Source organism: Pelobates fuscus, chromosome 2 (assembly GCF_036172605.1).
Source record: "Pelobates fuscus isolate aPelFus1 chromosome 2, aPelFus1.pri, whole genome shotgun sequence".
Classification (NCBI taxonomy): domain Eukaryota; kingdom Metazoa; phylum Chordata; class Amphibia; order Anura; family Pelobatidae; genus Pelobates; species Pelobates fuscus.
Window position 1 is genome coordinate 161,260,360 of NC_086318.1, and position 20,837 is coordinate 161,281,196.

The 20,837-nt window shown below is 42.7% G+C and overlaps 1 protein-coding gene across 1 annotated transcript in view; it reads right to left on the bottom strand.

Moving 5' to 3' along the window:
• Positions 1 to 20,837, bottom strand: part of CSMD1 (CUB and Sushi multiple domains 1) — a 1,854,468-nt gene that overhangs the window by 45,687 nt on the left and 1,787,944 nt on the right. Inside the window, exons 58-60 of the mRNA XM_063441118.1 lie at positions 12,555 to 12,731; positions 10,287 to 10,466; positions 4,752 to 4,925 (exon numbers count right to left, since the gene is read on the bottom strand). Of these exons, the coding sequence (XP_063297188.1) occupies positions 4,752 to 4,925; positions 10,287 to 10,466; positions 12,555 to 12,731 (531 nt within the window). The remainder of the gene's footprint in view (positions 1 to 4,751; positions 4,926 to 10,286; positions 10,467 to 12,554; positions 12,732 to 20,837) is intronic.

Genomic DNA, 20,837 nt, shown 5'->3' on the forward strand with positions numbered 1-20,837 from the left:
CGTGGGGGATCTGTTTTTCTTTCCAAGAACGGGTTGTGCCTTATAGGGGATCGATGGAGACCCTCTCCCTTGTTGCCTGGTTTTGGTGTATTTCACCCACTCGACGTGGGGCCTATGAGTGTGATGGAATCGAGATTGATTGGGATTAGCATACTTCAATGGCTGTGGAGTCGAGCTCTTATTCCTAGTACCTGACTTGAAACTATGTTTCCTTTGCCAGCTTCGGATCTGCTCACTTTGATAATCTGATTTGTTAGTAAAATATAACTTATACAGAGTCAGGATTAAACAAGTTGACAATAGGTTACATTAAGGGTGAATCTAGTAACAATTACTGTATTTTTCTTATAGATTAGTGCAATTATGGATTATAAAGTCTCTGAAGATTTAGTTCGATGTTTCTTCGTTTATCTTTGTATTACTTGTAGTTAAGTAAAGGTTCCATAGTTACATACCCATTATATATCAATATAATGCAATATGAAATGAAGTAGAGCAAGATAAGGTAATTAAAAATAAATTTATAAAAGTATGTAATGTTAAATAAAGGTAAATTAAAATAAATTAAAGTTTGCATAAGTAAGCAGAAGTGAGTGAAGGTAGAACAACGTAAATGAAAGTAAATAAAGGTAGGTAAAGGGCTGTAAGACCAAGTGTTTACTTGAGGGGGTTACTGATGTGTGTCGTTAAGACTACAGAATATTCTATTTGTTTATATGTTCAATAGCCTATGGTGTGCAGTTATTGTATTCATTCCAGGGGTTCCAGATCGCTCTGAATTTGTTAAGTTTCCCTAATTTGGCCGATGTAATTTCTTCCATTAGTTTGATCTCTTCAACCTTCTGAATCCACTCCCGTATCGTGGGAGGTTGAGGTTGTTTCCAGTATTTAGGGATGAGTTGGGTGGCTGCCATAGCTAAGTAACAGAACAAGGTGTGTTCTATCTTTGAGAGTTCTTGTGGTCTGAGAAGAAAGATGTAATATTCCTGTGAGCAGGTAAAGGTGTTTAGGTAAATTAGTTGGACAATTTTGTGAATTCTCTTCCAGAATTTCTGAATAATTGGGTATTGCAACACGTACAATACTGCTTCTTATTATTTATCTTTTAACTATTTGTTAAAATAAAACTACTTATCCTGATACTCCTGGCTCCTGGCTCCTGACTCCTGACTCCAAACTTGATGATCATTGAGACCTAAGGGGAACTGGCCTGAGGATTCAAGGAAATGCACATGTCCCATTTAAGTGACATGAAAGTTGCATAAGTCCTGAGCCTACTTCTAAACGGCTCATAAAAGTGGATTTTCCAATAGAGAATCTTATTATTGTATATAAAGGAGGAGATACCTTTCTGTCCGATTTAAGGTAATCACTCCCGGTTGGTGTGTGTGTGCGCTTTTACCTCTTTTTGGTTGTGCATGTTTCTTTAAGTATATATAGTGGTGATATACTTGGTTTTGGCTGCACCATCCACCTATTTGACCCTTGAGCGCCACATCTATACCGTTTTCTGTTAATTGCTGCATGTTTACAGTTTGCACAAGAGCACCTGGATGTTCCAAAGCAGTACTGGCAAAATATTCTGTGGACAGATGAAACCAAAGTTGAGTTGTTTGGAAGAAACACACAACACCATGTGTGGTGAAAAAGAGGCACAGCACACCAACATCAAAACCTCATCCAAACTGTGAAGTATGGTGGTGGGGGCATCATGGTTTGGGGCTGCTTTGCTGCATCAGGGCCTGGACGGATTGCTATCATCGAAGGAAAAATGGATTCCCAAGTTTATCAAGATATTTTGCAGGAGAACTTAAGGCCATCTGTCTACACGCTGAAGCTCAACAGAATATGGGTGTTGCAATAGGACAATAACCCAAAGCATAGAAGTAAATCAACAACAGAATGGCTTAAACAGAAGAAAATACGCCTTCTAAAGTGGCCCAGTCAGAGTCCTGACCTCAACCTGATTGAGATGCTGTGGCATGACCTCAAGAAAGCGATTCACACCAGACATCCCAAAAATATTGCTGAACTGAAACAGTTCTGTAAAGAGGAATGGTCAAGAATTACTCCTGACCGTTGTGCACGTCTGATCTGCAACTACAGGAAACGTTTGGTTGAAGTTATTGCTGCCAAAGGAGGTTCAACCTGTTATTAAATCCAAGGGTTCACATACTTTTTCCACCTGCACTGTGAATGTTTACATGGTGTGTTCAATAAAAACATGGCAACATTTCATTCTTTGTGTGTTATTAGTTTAAGCAGACTGTGATTGCCTATTGTTGTGACTTAGATGATGATCAGATCACATGTTATAACCAATTTGTGCAGAAATCCATATTATTATTATTATTATTATTATTGCCATTTATATAGCGCCAACAGATTCCGTAGCGCTTTACAATATTATGAGAGGGGATTTAACTATAAATAGGACAATTACAAATAAACTTACGGGAACAATAGGTTGAAGAGGACCCTGCTCAATCGAGCTTACATTCTATAGGAGGTGGAGTGTAAAACACATTAGGAAAGGAATTTGCAGTCAAATAAGGTGGGCTGCCCTTTAGGAGAGGGCAAGAGACAGGTATGTGAGGTAGGGGTTAGGCGTGGAGGCCATAAGCTTTCCTAAAGAGATGGGTTTTAAGGCACTTCTTAAAAGTTGCAAGACTAGGGGAGAGTCTGATGGCGGTAGGCAGGCTATTCCATAGGAAGGGAGTCACCCGCGAGAAGTCCTGCAAGCGTGAGTTGACCGTACGGGTGCGGACAACGGACAGGAGGTGGTCACGGGCAGAGCGGAGAGACCGAGAAGGGACATAACTATGGATCTGTGAGGAGATATAAGAGGGGCTAGAGTTGTTCAGTGCTTTATAGGTGTGAGTTAGTACCTTGAATTGACTCCTATAGCATACAGGAAGCCAATGTAAGGACTGGCAGAGGGGTGAAGTGTGAGAGAAACGACTAGAGAGGAAAATCAGTCTAGCAGCAGCGTTCATTATGGACTGTAGGGGTGCAGTACGGCTTTTGGGAAGACCAATCAGGAGAGGGTTACAATAATCCATGCAGAAAATTATTAGAGCATGGACAAGCTCCTTGGTAGTATCAGGTGCAAGAAAGGGGCGGATGCGGGCTATGTTTTTAAGATGGAATCTACAGGATTTGGCAACATGCTGGATGTGAGGCTCGAAGGTGAGACCAGAGTCAAGTATGACGCCAAGACAGCATGCTTGCAAGGATGGACTGATGTGGGTAGCACAAACTTAAAGGGAGAGCGAAAGAGGAGGATCAGTATTAGGAGGAGGAAAGACAAGGAGCTCAGTTTTAGAGAGATCGAGTTTCAGAAAGCGGGAGGACATCCAGCCAGAGATGGAAGCAAGGCAAGCAGTGACACGTTGCAGGACGGCAGCGGAGAGGTCCGGGGAGGAGAGATATAGTTGGGTGTCATCAGCGTACAGGTGGTAGTGGAATCCAAAAGAGGTAATACATTTGCCAAGAGAGGCAGTATAAAGAGAAAATAGAAGGGGACCAAGGACAGAGCCTTGGGGGACTCCAACCGAGACAGGACGAGGGGAGGAGGTATCATTAGAAAAAGAGACACTGAATGAGCGTTGGGAGAGATAAGAGGAAAACCACGAGAGGACAGAGTCACAGAGACCAAAGGGTTCACATACTTTTTTTTGCAACTGTAGTTACATAGCTGAAAAGAGACTTGTGTCCATCGAGTTCAGCCTTCCTCACATATGTTTTTGCTGTTGATCCAAAAAAAGGCAAAAAACCTAGTCTGAAGCACTTCCAATTTTGCAACAAATTAAGAAACAAAATAGCAGTCAGATGTCTCCTTGGATCAAGCAGCTATTACCCCACTAATTAGAAATGATATCCCTGTATGTTATGTTTTTAGAAGAATTTATCCAATTGCAGTGTAAACATCTGTATGAACTATAATAAAACCACCTCTTAAGGCAGATAATTCCATATCCTGGATAGATTTACAGATAATGGTTTGTACTGGCCATGAATATCTTTATATAATGTTATCATATCCCCTCTGAGATGCCATTTTAAAAAAACTAAAACAGATTTACATTTTTTAACCTTTCTTCTTAACTAAAATGGTTTATTCCTTTTGTCAATTTTGTAGCTCGTCTCTGCACTTTTTCTAGTGCCATGATATCCTTTATGGCACTTTTTTCTAGTGCCATGATATTCTTTAGAACAGGTGCCCTAAATTGCACAGCATATTCAAGGTGTGGTCTTACCAGCGATTTATGTATCCTTGTTTTGTCTTGCATTCCACAATAAAACTGCATTGTTCACCCTATGTTGTGCAGCCTGTGGCTCTTCACTTGTGGTTATCCTTCAGATTGTTATATGGGGTAACCTCATTTTAATTTTCCTAACTTTTTTTGTGTCAGCTGGTTTATGGGTGAAGGCTTGTTGCCACATAGTTAACCCTCACACTGCTGAGGGATATTTTAACAATCCAGTCCCTGATTGTTATCATTCAATTTTGGATTTCAGATTTTTGGTTGCATTCGGACAGGCTTAAATCAGGTCTGCATTCAATCTCATACATTGCTACCTTGCAACATTTGATCAGAGAGTACATGGATTATTTTTTGCTAATGCGGTCCTTGCGCATTTAAACTTAAATTAATATCCTTGCCAATGAAATTCCATCAGTCTTTTTATAAATATTACCTTATAAATCAGATAGGTAAAACATATTAAAAGCATTATAAAAAACTTACGGAGACACTGAGGAACTTCGCCCCTCCATACTCCTTTTCCTTCACAGGCCAGTACAGATGGGCTTGAAAGCTGATATCCTTCTACACATGTATAACTAATACTGGATCCCCAACTAAAGTCCGATCCTTCAAGTTTTCCATGCGTAACATGAGGAGGCTGACCGCAATGTATGGCTTTGTAAAAACAGAGTAAATTATAATTTTTTATAAATATTAGAACTTTTGACTGTAACATTTCTTATTTTAGCACCTTCACTACCAAGCATGTTTTGATAAAAAAAAAAAATAGTACAACATCTATGTATGTAAACATATCATAACTCAGTAATTTTGTACATATATATATAACTTGATTTTCATCCTTTATAACAACATATTTGGGAAATGAAAAGCTTTAGAAAGTAATCAGTGTCCTTTATCTTGCAATATTTCACACAGTGCCTGAAATGTTATTAATATAAAAGCAAAAATACAAGTTTTCTCATATACAGTAGATGTGACTATAATATACACATTTAAGTATAGTGCCCACATATAATAAATACAGTTAAATCAGGTTTCTAAAATAAATGTATTTTAAACTTCTATCGTTAGCTTTATCAATCTCTAAAATGTTAATGTAATGCCGACAGTGAAATGGTTCAAATCTACTGAATTCAATTTGCCTTGAATAATACTTTACATTAGTCTCTGTTTATTTTTTCTCATTCTGGTCTTTTTTATAGGAGGTTATGCACTAATCTGTGTGCTATTTACAGATTGTTGTGACTATGCATCATACTATATGTCACGCCAAGGGTGCATACCGTATATACTCGAGCATAAGCCGACCCGAATATAAGCCGAGGCCCCTAATTTTACCCCAAAAAACTGGGAAAACGTATTGACTCGAGTATAAGACTAGGGTGGGAAATGCAGCAGCTACTGGTAAATTTCTAAATAAAATTAGATCCTAAAAAAATAATGTTAATTGAATATTTATTTACAGTGTGTGTATATAATGAATGCAGTGTGTGTGTATGAATGCAGTGTGTGTGTATGAGTGCAGTGTGTGTGTGTATGAGTGCAGCGTGTGTGTGTATGAGTGCAGCGTGTGTGTGTATGAGTGCAGCGTGTGTGTGTATGAGTGCAGCGTGTGTGTGTATGAGAATGCAGTGTGTGTATGAGAGTACAGTGTGTGTGTGTGAATGTAGTGTGTGTGTATGAATGCAGTGTGTGTATGAGTGCAGTGTGTGCATGAGTGCAGTGTGTGTGTGTGATGCAGAGTGTGATGCAGAGCCTTGGTGGGGGGTGAGCATTTTTATTATTATTTTTTTAATTATTATAATTGTAATATTATTTTTGTTATATTAATTATGTTTATTATTATTTTTTAATATTATTATTTTATTTTATTATATTTTTTTTGTCCCCCCTCCCTGCTTGATACATGGCAGGGAGGGGGGCTCTCACTCCCTGGTGGTCCAGTGGATGGGCACTGTGTAGGAGAGGGCTGGCAGAGCTCTTACTTCTCCTGCAGCTCCTGTCAGCTCCCTCCTCCTCCGCGCCGGTCCGTTCAGCACCTCTGTCAGCTCCCACTGTAAGTCGCACTATCACCCCGCGGCTCTCGCGAGACTTACACTGGGAGCTGACAGAGGGCTGGCAGAGCTCTTACTTCTCCTGCAGCTCCTGTCAGCTCCCTCCTCCTCCGCGCCGGTCCGTTCAGCACCTCTGTCAGCTCCCACTGTAAGTCGCACTATCACCCCGCGGCTCTCGCGTAACTTACACTGGGAGCTGACAGAGGTGCTGACCGGACCGGCGCGGAGGAGAAGGGAGCTGACAGGAGCTGCAGGAGAGGTAAGTAAAAGCTCTGCAGCCCCCACAGCCCCCTGTCTGTATTATGGCAATGTAAATTGCCATAATACAGACAGTGACTCGAGTATAAGCCGAGTTGGGGGTTTTCAGCAAAAAAAATGTGCTGAAAAACTCGGCTTATACTCGAGTATATACGGTAATTCATTGTTGCACTATAGAATATTGCCATTTAATGTAATTTGTGTAGTGCATATATGAATTGGCTACTTGGTAGAGGTCATATGACAGAAGGGGTAATGCAGATTGTATAGGAACATGGCTTGCAACATGGATGATTAATCAAAGACTCTGCATGGTGTGAGATTCTACACTGGAGATGCCTGGAAATCTAGTTCGAAGCTCTGGAGGGTGTGATATGTTACACTTGAGATGCCTGAATGTCTAGTTCCGATTTAAACTAGCTGACTTCAGCCATATGGCCTCTGCCACTTAATTGAGGAATTGATATCTTTGATATGTTAATGATCTTGTGTTCAAGTATCATATCAAAAAGAAACATTAATATGTACCCACAGAATAATAATTGAGCCTTGTTGTTATTATATTTAGAATGGGACAAGCACCATCTTCAAAACAAGCCCAAACATGATTAGCATAACTTAACCATATGGGAAGGGATTGGGATGTCCACTATATTGGGTCACAAGTAAGAAGTAAGATTTTAGTAGCCTTCTTTGTTTTTTGTATTGTTTTGTAGTCTGAGTGCGCCACACTATTTATTTTTTCATACAAGTAAGAAGTGTGACATATATCTATGGAATGGAGAAATGGTAACAAATGTATAGATGCAATTATTATTTCTGTGGCATGTACAAAAGAGGAGAAAGAAGAAAAAGTTTCTATTTGGATTGATGTGGATCTGGAAGACAAGGGGGTGGTCACTTATTGTCTCTATAGATATGCCTTAACTCCACCCCTAGGCCAGGCTTTGTAATCCACAGTGTATATATCCATTGATACTGAAATGTGTATTGGACATGCTTAGGGGCCATGATCTAATTCTAAGTTAGTCACCACCTTTCTTACCAGAGCCCCCTTGGGCAGAAGTTCTACTTTTAAAAACTTAAGTAAGTGATTAGGACTTATTTTATTTTATCCCTTTTGTTTTTATCTGTTGTTGGTGTAACTAATTTGATTGTCATCTATAGTTTTGTAAGCACTGTGACTATTTGTTGCTCATAATAAATATTCCTTTATTAAGTTCTGCCTTTGTCTGGTAAAGAATCACGTTACCTGAAGAGACTAATTAATGAGTGTTTTGCAATTGCTTAGATATTGTGCTAAGTTGTATTTGGTGGGTTTTTCTTATTCATTTACCTAGGATACAAAGGCACCCCATTTATAAATTGTCTTGGTGGTTGCAGCGTTATTATAATAATATTTATATTATTTATGTTTAAATGTGGGTGATCTTAAGGGGTATTTTATCATTATTTCGGGTCTAGTGCAGACAAATAGTGAACTTTAACACTTTCACCACTACAACTCCTTTTTGTCATGCACACTCTTGAAGTAGGGTGCGTTTGTGACACTATGTATTATTATTAATATTGGTATTTATATAGCGCCAACTAATTCCGCAGCGCTTTACAATATTATGAAAGGGCGGGGGAATGTACAATAAATGAGACAATTACATAGTGACACAGGAACAATAGGTAGATGAGGGCCCTGCTCAAACAAGCTTACATTCTAGAGGAGGTGGGGTACAAATACACAACAGGGCAGCTAGGGTGACAGCCACCAAACATAGTGAAAAAGTAGCATAGCTATAGGTGAGAGTGGAGTGTGGCTCTTTAGGAGAGCAAGAGACAGATATGTATAAGTATAGATAAGTTACTCTTGGAGTACATAAGCATGTAAGCACTTTGTATGCACTGTACCACTTTATGTATATTTATTTAAATATTGTATGGTGTAAGTGTCACTTTAGTATATTGGTATATATTTCAAGTTGATAGATATCGCATGTTACTAGATTTTATGTGCACCATTTGTTTATTGTTTTACTACTTCTTTTACCGGGATTTGGGTGGCTGCTGCACTGAATTTACGTGTTTTATGACACTTATATGATTTTCTTTCTTTATTGTTGAAAATATTCACATAATTATTGTACTGCTCCACTTTATCTTTTTGCATTTTTCTAAAAAATATTTGTTGTTAAAAAATAGCTATTTCTATAAAAATATTATCAGACCCTAATTTTGGATAATTGAGTTGAAGTACACTTTCTTATATGGTTTGGAGGGAACATTACCATTAGTAAAGGATGATCTTAGAAATGTTATTCACTACCTGGAGTTTTATATGAAGCATAGTAAAGCTAATTAGTTTCTAAATATATCACTGTATCTATCAGTTTGTTTTAACTATCTGCCTAAATATATTAGGCATGCAAGATCAAAAGATTTGTATCCATTACTGTACTTTGTTCAAAGCATATATTTTCTTTATTGATCTCTTTATCAACAATAAGAAAAGGCCTCTATTTCCAGCTATTACAACCCTGCAACAATAAACAGAAAAAGTATTTGTTGTCATTGGAAAAGCCTAATTAGACTTGCATGTAAGCATAAAAAATGGACTTACTATGCATACAATTTGTGCGGGAATACATCTGAGTAATGTGAGAATCATGGAAATAAATCATCCTGAGTTTTACATGATGCCTGGTGCATATTTATTGCAAAACCCTTTTGTACTTGTCTCAAACTTCCAAAAATAAGTATTGAGATGCCTAGAAGAAATTATAAAGTAGCAATCATTTTATCCCCTTGGAATTTTCTGTAGTTCTGCATCATAGGTCTTAAATTTGATCTGATCTTCAATTGTCACCACAAATAATGTTTACACGTTGTGCTCAATGAAGACAAGAACCTATATATTTTTTTGTGTGTAATTTGTTTAGGAAGACCAGAGTTGGATAAGGTTGCCCAATGGCCTAAGCAGGGTGCCACATTGGGTCCTTCCCCTAGAGCACTGAGCTCTGTTTCTGTGAGTGGTGTGTGTGTGAGTTGACTGAGTGTTGTGTGTGGAAGACGCTGAGAGCTATATAAGGGGGCTGAGTGTGCCTATGTTTATAGCATCATGTACCTGTGCACATGTATTTCTGACTGAGAGTGTCCGTGTCTCTGACATTGAGTGCATGTGTATGTACCTGAGAGTGAATGCACTTCTGACAGAGTAAGTCTTTGTTTTTGGCATTGTGTATCTATGTCTGTTTCTCTGGAAACATATACCTGTGTATATTCCTGAGTTGCTTGAGAGGGAATGTAAGTGCAAAAGCTAAAGGTGGTAACCAAAATGACTATCATAGAGCCAACTAATTTTCATATTTTACTATATGTGAACATGTGTACATTTAGCTAGAATATTGTACAGGTTAAAATATTTCTAGATTCTAATGACAAAGTTTTCATTTTGTAAGATAGGTTTATTTGAGATGTATCAATATTTAATAAATTCAACCTATTTTCAATCTAGATAACTATTCTAGTATCTGCACACGTTATAGTATTAAGTATTTCTGTTACTTTTCTGCTACTAGACAATGTTGCCGATTTCCAACATTTATATAAAATTTCCTAGTAAACTATTTGTTTGGAATCAAGATAAATTCTATCACAATAAGAAACAAAAAGTAACATGTTGAGAAAGTTTAACAATTGAACTACGAACCTTTACATGTGGGTTTTGTCTGGTTCCAAGTCCCATCTTTGTTACACTTCAAAGAGGTTTCTGAGGGTGGATCCTTCACAAATCCTGGATTGCAGCGATAGTTCACTGTGTTGTTGAATGTAAAATCTTTCCCAAACTGAATACCATTTGCAATTGGGCCTGGGTCTTCACAAGTAATCACTAATAACACATAGAATACAATTACTATTTAATGACATGGCATATGTTGAAAGCATGGAAAGTAATACAGCATACAAAAACAGGAACAATTTGAATGTATATGGTTATATGGAATTAATGTTACAACAATTGGTGATATATCACGCCTAATGGTGAAACTTACTGACGTGATATAGAATACCTTTATAGTGTGGTATACAGATATATATATATATATATATATATATATATGTATATATATATATATATAAATAGAAATGGTTTGGCACTATGCCTTAAAAATAGAAATTATAGATACATAACAGAGTGCAACAGAACCAGCGAAAACATATATATAACAAATAATTAGGCACACTCCTGGGTTTGAAAAGTGTCCATAAATTTAAAGTTCAATAGATCAACGTTTTGACCTATTTGACCCTGATGAAAGTCCAGAGCGGGGACTGAAACGTTGGTCGCAGATTTTAATGTGATTTAATAAAGTATTGAATTTTTAAAAGACCGGTGAGCAGCTACTTTTTGGCATCTCTTGTATCTTTGGAGTCCAGGCTTTGGCACCCGGCGAATGAGGAACTATTAAGCGTGAGTGCATGGGATTTTTTTCTTTATATATATATATATATATATATATATATATATGTGTGTGTGTGTGTACTTCGTTTTTCTGATTTGTACATTCAATCATTTGATATTCAGTGAATAGATCCCAAGAAAAAAAAAACACAAATACATATAATATGTCACTTTAAGTGCGTATCCTATATAAAGTGACATATTGCCCTATTATCTGTTTTATTTGTGTTTCACCATTAGGCGTGGTCTATCACCAATTGGTCTATCACCAATATATTGTATCTTTACACAAGGTTTTTGGGAATCCTTGTCGATTTACTGCTGCCACCCATTGTATGCTATAATGAGTGCCCATGCTGGCTTTGCTGTATATCCATTATATGGAATTAATAACTACATATCTAAGGAAGGTATTATATACTGAATAAATTGCACTACATGATGTTCCATGAAATGAAGTCCATTTCACATTGTCTAATATGCCTGATCGTTCACTTTAGTTCTTAGAGAAAACTAGTTGATAAAAATAATTTTAAGTCAGCTTTTTCAAATGAGTGAACGCTGTCTGTGTATTTCTAGCTGGGTATCAAATATGCCAACAATAAGGCATTCTTGATATTACAAGATTGATTGCAAAAAACTAAAAGGCCCATTGGTAAAGCTAAACTGTGAACAGGAAGTAAATTCTAAAATAAAACAATTAACTCCCTGAACAGGGCATGGATGAAGGAGCAGATAACATATAGGTAACTCCAAACTTAGCTATGATATAAACCTGTGTTATGTGGGATGGGAAAAGGTGGTGAGGGCATTCATCATGTTTTTGACCTTAGTGTGACAAGTCAACTATAAGATACTTGCTCAATTCCAACTTTCTTTATTCGTAATAACAAAATAATTGTTATCCTATTATAAACAATTTTAACCTAGTCTAGAAATGCACATGCACATTTTGATTGTGGTGATGTCTCTTTAATTAACTAGATTATAATTATCTTAGACAAATTAAAATCCTCTTTAAACAATTTAAACTATATCAAGGAAACTCATGATAGAACTTTTCATACCAGAAAAAAAAAGAAATTAAACAGAAGTTAGTGTCATGCAATATTTTTCTGATTTGAAACAAACAAACTTGCTTTCAAAGGTAAATTGCAGTTCTTGCTTTTAAATATGTTCTGCATTTTTTTTGCATCTTCATCCTAATTTTATTGCAGTTTATGGGGTCCTTTAGTGCAGTTAAAGAACCATAAGAACATAATGAAAATTGTTTTGTTTTTTTAACATATAACTTTGTTCTGTAATAGGCAGAAAAAAAGTAGAACAATTATATTGAACAAAAATCAGATACAAGTGGATGAAAGGCTAACAATTTTGAGTGCAGGTTAGAAAGAAAAGGAAAAATGCAAAAACAAGAAAATAAAAGAAAAAGAGAAATCAATAGTCGTTCTTGCTCAGAATAAAATAGCGGTTGTCACTTCTCTAATCTGTTGTGACAGTGTGTTGGTTATTGACCTGAGCAATCTGGAGCGTTGCCAGTCCAGGTTCCATTGGCAGTGCAATGACGAGTAGTTAACCCTGATGTTCTGTAACCTTCCCAACAGGCATAGATGATAGAATTAGAAAAAAGTATTCCATCACTGTAAATTATCATGCCATTGGCTGGAGTTCCAGGATTTCCACAGGATACCGCTGTCAAAAAGATGGAAGTAAAATCAACACATGCATATAGACATGACAAGTGGGATTAGTTCAAGTACATCACTTTTAAAAGGCTCTGATTGCTAAGATGGCTCGTGGTAATCTCAAGAACCATAGTAATAAGAATGAAGTGAATAGAATGTACTTCTTTCTTAAAATAAAGATGCAAATAGTTTCTGGGTATTTCAGTAACATTAGTTTAATTAAATTGCAATAATTATGGGAAACCTTTCAGACTTCAAGCTGAGCCGGTAACATATCCATTTCTTAGCAGTAAAATGGGACTTATTTTATGACTGCAATGATTTATCACCACTAGAGAAGCACAGATCTATATTAGGAATGTAATATATTCTTTTTTTTTTTTTTGTAAATCTGTTTATTAAGGCATAAGAAATAGTACTAAGGTGGCTCGCAGGCCAGATATACGAGCAGTATTTTCAAGACATGAGCAAGACATGTATACAAAGTTTCAGTATCTAGTGAGTTGTAATATAGACAGGAGCAATACTATTAACCAATATCAGATCAGGAGATCCGAGCTTCATCTTGTGGGTCAGTAGCAGTTCCCCAACTGTCAGGTTCAGATATGTAAATGAGCAGTACCTCAGAACATTCCCAAGGTGTTTGCATGAGTGCACCACTGATTATTCTAGTTGTGACGGTGCTTTAGGTTGGGCAGAAACAGTTGGCATGATCTATCCCATGAGTGCAGAGTTAGGAAAATTGGGTCAACCGTTAGTAACGTAGAGGTTAGAATTCTGGGTCTGTGAAGACGCTATAGAGTACTTACTCATCACTTCCCATACATAACCCCTTTGTCTAGTGGATCCCCAGATAAAGCCAATATTCCGGATCTAAGACTCTGCGGTGGTGGGGGATTATCCCTCCAGACAGTGTTCCACAGCGGAGCTCGAGACACATCCACCGGCCAGTACACCCAACAGACCACTAAGCCACTTAAAGAGGGGTCAATTGATCGCCCTTGTCAAAGGTCACGAATTCTCAATGCATAAGTTTGTATGGGCGCCACCCCGGGGCATTGAGGGGGTGAACTAGAGCGGTGGTTGTCCAAATTTGATAAGTGTCCAGTGTGACCTAGGTCTCCAGGGTCTCCGAGGGCGTCCCCGGAGATCATGGTTTACCGTCCACCCCCAAGTTTGTCCACAGAAAAGTCGTCAGTCAGCAGTCAGGTCAGTCATGTACCGTGAGATGTCAAGTATCCGTCCTGTGTATGGTCTAGCCAGTCCCGAGCCCAGATCCCCCGTGGCCCAGAGTTCAGAGAGAAGAGGGTAGGAAAAGAGGTTAGAGAGGGGGGGGCATTGGAAGCTGCGCTGCGTGCCCCTGATTGTCCCCGTTCTGTCGGCAGCTGGCAATATAGAAGAACCATGGCGCCCACATTTCAGTGTGTCTGGCTACCCGGCCCATGATGGTAGCATGGGCTTCTTCTGCCCCCTGAATATCTTCCACTCTTTTAATCCACTCACTTCTGGTCGGTACCACGTCCGTTTTCCAGTGTGCCGGAATGTTAGCTTTTGCGGCGTTAAGCAGGTGTCGTAGTATCGATTTCTTGTACACTGGTATGGGTAGAGCGGAGATGTGTAATAAAGCCAGTTCTGTACCCCACGTTGGTAGATCTCTTAGAATGAGCCGAACCGCCTCTCTAATCATATCCCAGTAGGGAATGATAAGCCTGCACTCCCACCAGATATGTATCACTGTACCGAGCTCCTCCTGACATCTCCAGCACGTCGGAGGAGTAGAAGGGAAGATGCGGTGGAGCAACACCGGTGTCCTGTACCATAGGGAGATCAGCTTATAATTTAGCTCCTGATAATAAGAGCTCATGGAGCTCTTATATTGCCAAAGTAGCGCGGATTCCCATTGTTGGGCGGTGAGATCCTTCCCTAGTTGTCCTTCCCATTGCCGTTTGAATGCCATCCGTGTGGAGGTGCCTCCGGTGAGCAAGTGCATGTATAGAGATGAGATTGCGTGGTCTAGGGTGGTACCTTGATCACAAAGCTGCTCATACCACGTAAGTTCCCTGTGGAGTCGTGCATTGTGTGGTATGGAGGCCAGAAAATGTTTCAGTTGTAGGTGGCGGAAGTGTGAGAGAAAGGTAGGAGGTCTATCCCCTAGGAGCGATGATAGATCCCGCAATCGTCCACCACTAAGAACCATGTATATGGGTACGAATGTACGTGCACTCTCGATAGGCCATGCCTCAGTCGGGAGCCCCCCTCCAACTTCTGCATTGTGAGTAATCGGTAGCAGTGGGCTAGGCGTCGGCGACACATGTTCTTGTTCCCTCAAGGATTGCCATCCAAGCAGGGTCTGCGAGACTAACCCCTCGCTAGGCGTCAGGGTGGGTCGTCTCCTGGGGGATCCCCAGACCCTCGTCTCCAGTGTTGGGCCTATGAGACCTCTATCGAGGGCCACCCATTGTTTAGGTGTCGACGTTGAGTGCCAGTCCAGAACGCGCTGTAGGATAGCGGCTTGATAATACCTTTTGAAATCAGGGAGCGCTAGGCCGCCTTGTGTCCTCGGCCGGCACAAAAGGTCATGGCGAAGCCGAGGGCGGCCCCCATGCCAAATATATTTGAGCACTCCTGATTTTAGGGCCGCAAAGAAGCTCACCGGAATAGCCAGGGGTATAGTCTGTAGGAGGTAGAGAACCCTCGGAAGGATGTTCATCTTAAGCACTGCTACTCTACCGTGCCACGTAACATGTGGATAGGACCATTTGGAAAGGTCCGTTAGGATATTTTTAAGGAGAGGTGAAAAATTGCAGTCGTAAACTTCTTCCGGGTTCGTGGTCACCCATACCCCTAAGTATTTCATTTTACTAGATAGCCAATTGAACGCAAACTGTGGTTCCAGTGATCGGTATTCCTCCGAGGGGAGCGTGATGTTTAGCGCCTCACATTTGGAGATGTTAAGTTTAAATCCGGACAATTGTCCGAATTTGTCAAGTTCCGAAAGGAGGCAAGGTAGTGTAATCCTGGGATTGCGGACAAAAAAGAGAAGGTCGTCGGCATAGGCCGCTACTTTGTGGTGAGTGCCATGCCATTCATAACCCTGGATGTCTGGATTCCGTCTGATCGCTCGGAGAAGTGGCTCCAGGTGGAGTGCGAATAACAAAGGAGAGAGCGGACATCCCTGTCTGGTACCGTTTCGAATGGCGAAGTCGGCGGTCGTGGCCCCATTGACCCGTACCGTTGCTCGAGGGTCAGTGTACAAGGCAGAGATCCACGCGAGGAACCTCTCTCCGCATCCCTGCCATTGTAGCATTTCCAGCAGGTATGACCAGTTGACCCGGTCAAATGCCTTCTCCGCATCCGTGGAAAGAAGCATCAGCCGGGTCCCCTGTCTCCGAGTATGGTGTTGGACAGCAAATAGTCTTAGGGTGCTATCCCTGGCTTCCCTACCCGGGATGAATCCCGTCTGATCAGCATGAACCAGTCCGGGTAGAAGGTGTTTGAGGCGATTCGCCAGCACCTTTGTAAATAGCTTGGAATCCACATTAATCAGAGATATCGGGCGGTAACTGCCGCAATGTAGCGGGTCTTTCCCGGGCTTCAGGAGTACAGTGATGGTAGCAGCAACTGACTCTCGGCCCAAAGGACCTCTTTCTCCGATCGCGTTAATGGCGTTGGTGAGCCGAGGCATAAGCAACCCCGAAAACTTTTTATAATATCCCACAGAGAAGCCATCCGGGCCTGGGGCCTTCCCAGTCTTGGATGATTTTAAGGCCATGGCTATTTCATCCACGCTAATTGGGGTATTTAGGAGCCCCGTGGAGTCTCGGTCCAACTTATCCACTTCCATGTCTGACAAATAGGTGCGGATTTTCTCGCGGTGTCTCATAGCTTCGCTCTCCCCGATCGGTGCTTGTAGATTATAAAGTTTCTCATAGTAGAGTCGGAATTCTTCTGCTATCAGTTCCGGGAAGGGAGACACTTCCCCTGAAGTCAGTTTTAGCTGGCGAATTTGTCTGTGAGGCATGGGGCCTTTTAGTAGCCGGGCAAGGTATTTACCGCCTTTATTGGCGTGGGCATAATAGAAGCCCTTGGTTCGCTGCACCGCCCTGAGGTGTCTTTTCAGGAGGAGTGCTTTAAGTCGTCTCCGATGCTCCATCAGTTCACCATAGACAGCGTTTAGCTGAGAGCGTTTATGACTGCGCTCAAGCGTGGAGATAGTGCGATGTAGTTCGGTCATTTCTGCCATGAACTTTTTTCGTTTTTGCGAGGCGATGCGGATAAAGATGCCGCGGATCACGCTTTTATGCGCTTCCCACAAAGAAATCGGGGATATGTCCGGGGTATCATTTTCCCGGAAGTATTGCTCTAACTCCCGGAGCAGCTGATCTTGGACTTCCCGATCCAGTAGTAAGGCTTCATTAAGTCTCCATGTCCATCCAGTCGGCTTGTAGAGAGGGGAGGCCAACTCCATCTCAACTGATCCGTGGTCCGACCAGGTGGCCGGAAGAATGTTGGCTCCCAACAGGCGAGAGAGTCCTTCTTGGGTGACAAAAAGGTAATCTATCCGCGAATATCGGTTGTGTAGTGCAGAAAAATAGGTGTAATCCTTCACCGTAGGATTCAGCACCCGCCAGCTGTCCACCAATCTCAGAGAGTCCAGCGATTGTCGGATGGACCTGATGTGACGTTGTGGGATACAGCTATGACCTGTGGAAGAGTCCAGCATAGGATCCAGCGGGGTATTAAAGTCGCCACCGACAATCAGGGTCCCATCCGAGAAGTCCTCCAATTGTTGAAGTGCATTGCGGAGAAACGGTGCCTGTCTCTTATTAGGAACATAAATAGAGGCTATCGTGTAGATCTTATCTGCAATGACTCCTTTAAGGAAGAGGTATCTCCCCAATGAGTCCTGCGCTCTATCTAGTTCTTCAAATCCCAAGTGAGCTGACAGTAGGATAGCCACACCAGTTTTGTGTGCGGAAGGGTGGTTGCAGAAGTAGTTAGTGGGGAAGTGTCGATTGCGTAGTTTGGGGTGAGATTCTCCCCTAAAATGAGTTTCCTGTAGCAGTGCGATCGCAACTTGTTTCCTTTTCAATTCCCTTAATAAGTGCGATCTACGTTCAGGAATGTTGAGTCCTCTGCAGTTCTGCGAGATAACCTTTAGGGGTGCTTCGCGGTAAGCCATGATGCGTAATATCACTACAAACAAGGGCTGCCTTGGTGCCGCGTAGAACTCTCAGGGAGCGCGACAGTCAGTCCAATGCTAAGTGAAGAAAAGGGGAGGGGGGGGGTAGCGAGTGGGGGGGAGGGAGGGGGGGGGGAGATGAGAGTGAAGTTAGAGATAAGAGTAGTGGGCGTAAGGTGGGTCAGCCACAGGCGACCGGGGACCAGGGTCAGGTGTCTGTTAAGAAGTTAAAAGGAGGTATGTATCCTTGTCGTCGATACCCTCACAGAATTTGGGGGTAGCCCAAATCTACGCCCCCCGCCCGAGTGGAGGGGGGTATTCCCGTGCAGCGACCAACGCTAGAGGTGCTTCGTTCCGGTACCAGCCCAGGAAACCCAAGCACTCTCTATGTGGCCACGACTACAGCACGAGTGTAAGAAAGTGGAGGTATAGCTCGAGCTCCGCCTGGAAACTGCCTCCTCGAAAGACAATTGGCAACCACTCCCAACCGTTCCCCCTGGCTATTGTAAAAGGGCTATGTATATTCCCCGGAGAATGACAGCGGGGTCAAGGCTTATGGATTGTAATATCAAAACAAGAGGGAAAGTAAATACAGATAAGTCGGGCCATTACGTAACTGCCAGAGACAACCGGCACACCCCGGGCATTACCCCACAGCAGGGCACTCTATCAGAATCCCATACGGGCAGCATTCTATCTCGTGGCGTGACAGCGGGTGACGTTTACTTCTCCAGCCCCCCAGTACCGGAAGGCCCGTGGGGACCCCTTAGACCCATCTCCCCTAAAGGGTTACATGTATCAATACCTGTATCTCCACATATATTTAAACAGACAGATAAACACTAATAAACGGCACAAACATTTTCTACCATCGAATTCTGCAGTTAGACTTGCATCATAGTTAGGAGGCACACTCCTCCCGGGATGGGCAAGCGCGGGTGAGGGAGGGGGAGGGGAGAGGAGAGGAGGCGGCACGATGGGGGGGGGGGGGGGGGGGGGGGGGGAGAAGAGCGGACCTCATGTAGAGCAGTACCTATATTAAAAGTGAGCTCGTTTAGATTGTCTACATAGAAGCATATGTTCTCTACCTGGAAATGCACAGATGATTGCCACCCACGAGGACCCCACCTTTGATTGAAATATGTGAACGCAGCAAACTGGGCGGCGGGTCGCAACGAAAAGGGTTAGATTGGTCGTAACCCGGCATATAATCGCTTGTCAAAAAGTGATTGCATAGTACAGTAGGGAGGTGTACACGGCGCAACGTGCCACACGTGCAAGTAACCGAGCAAGGCCCTCAAAGGGTGGCAATGAAACACACAATAATATACAGTATACCGGGCACTAACATCCGTAAACAGCAATAACAATGTGTAGGTGTACTTCCCCAAACCCCCCCCCCCCCCACCCCAATCCCGAACCCCCCACCCAAAGCCCCAACAGAGGGTCCAATGCTCAAGCAAATGTCCCAGAACACGGAGAGTTCCGCTGCCAGAGGACGACCCAATTCAAGCGTAGACATCCGCCCCCCCCCCAACCCCCCCACCCAAACCCCAAAAACATGCATATGTAGCCTGTTCTTAGTTGAGTCATCGAGGAAATTATAGTAGTACATAAAGCAGGTATGGTGAACATAAGCGTAGGAGTCCCCAAGGAAACCCAACTGGGCCCAATATCCCCCTCCCAAGTGCCAAAAACATGCCCCACAGTACCTTAGAGTATGCAGCGTAGTACGTGCGTCTCACACAGTGGTCGGGGTGAGTCCGCCATCTGAAGCTGAGTTCCGAGGCCCAGATCCTGCGGGAGTGCAGCATCAATTATGAGAGATGGGGCGGTTATTCCTCTGGTGAGGTCGGATCCCGGTACCTTCCCGTACGGGGGGCAGAGGGAGCTCTGGATTGTCGTTGCCTGGGTTCCCTCTGAGCTCTCGGCGGTGGGCCCAGCGGGCCTAGAATCCAATTAGTGATAGGCTGCGATGGGAGACCCAGCTCTCCCATGAAACGTGGGACTTCCTCCGGCCATCGCATAGTGATCCAGCGATTCTGATGTCTCGCCATCAGGGCAAAGGGAAAACCCCATTTGTAGACCACATTATGATCCCGTAGCGCAGGCGGAGAGCTCGTCTGGCCTCCAGAGTGATGGGGGACAAATCATTAAAGAGTGTAACTTGGGCTCCTCTGAAGGGCCAGGATGGCCTCTCCCGGGCTTTCGTCATGATGGCATTCTTCACCGGGAATGAGCTGAGGCAGCAAACAAGATCTCTCGGGCCGTCATCCGTATTCCTGGGCCGTAGAGCTCTATGTGCCCTTTCAAAGTGGATCTGTGGAGGCGGGGATGATTGCATAATAAGATGGAAGAGCTCCAAGAGGGTGTCCGTCGCCACCTCGGGGCCCTCAGTTTCTGGGACCCCGCGTACACGTATGTTGCATCGTCTACCCCTGTTATCCACATCCTCCAGATGACGGCGCATAGCCAGGATCAGTTCACCCTGTCTCGAAACTGCGGTGTCCGTGGACGCCATGCGGGTAGACAGGGCCGCGCCTGTTTCTTCAAGCGTAGTGATGCGGCCTGTATGCGCTGTGATCTCGGCGCGAAGTCCTGCCACTTCATTCCTCATAGCTTCCTGAATATTCGCCTCCATGACCTGTAGATCAGTTTTAGTGGCCATGGCAGCAGTCAGGTCCCTGAGGGAGTTTTCAATTCGCTCCAGAGCGGTGAGCGCTGGGCCCTGCTCCGGCGCAGGCGCCATCTTGGGAGTAGCCGGGTCGCCGCTCGCGCTGGGCTGTTGCTGCAGATAATTGTCCAGGGGACCCTGCCGGGGATTCCCCGGGGTCTGGGGATGCTCCGGGCGTTTAGTGCGCCCCATTAAGTATGCTTAGCCGCTCTTAATAGCTGTAATCGGGGAACGGTGGAGCGGAGCTCTGTCTTCAA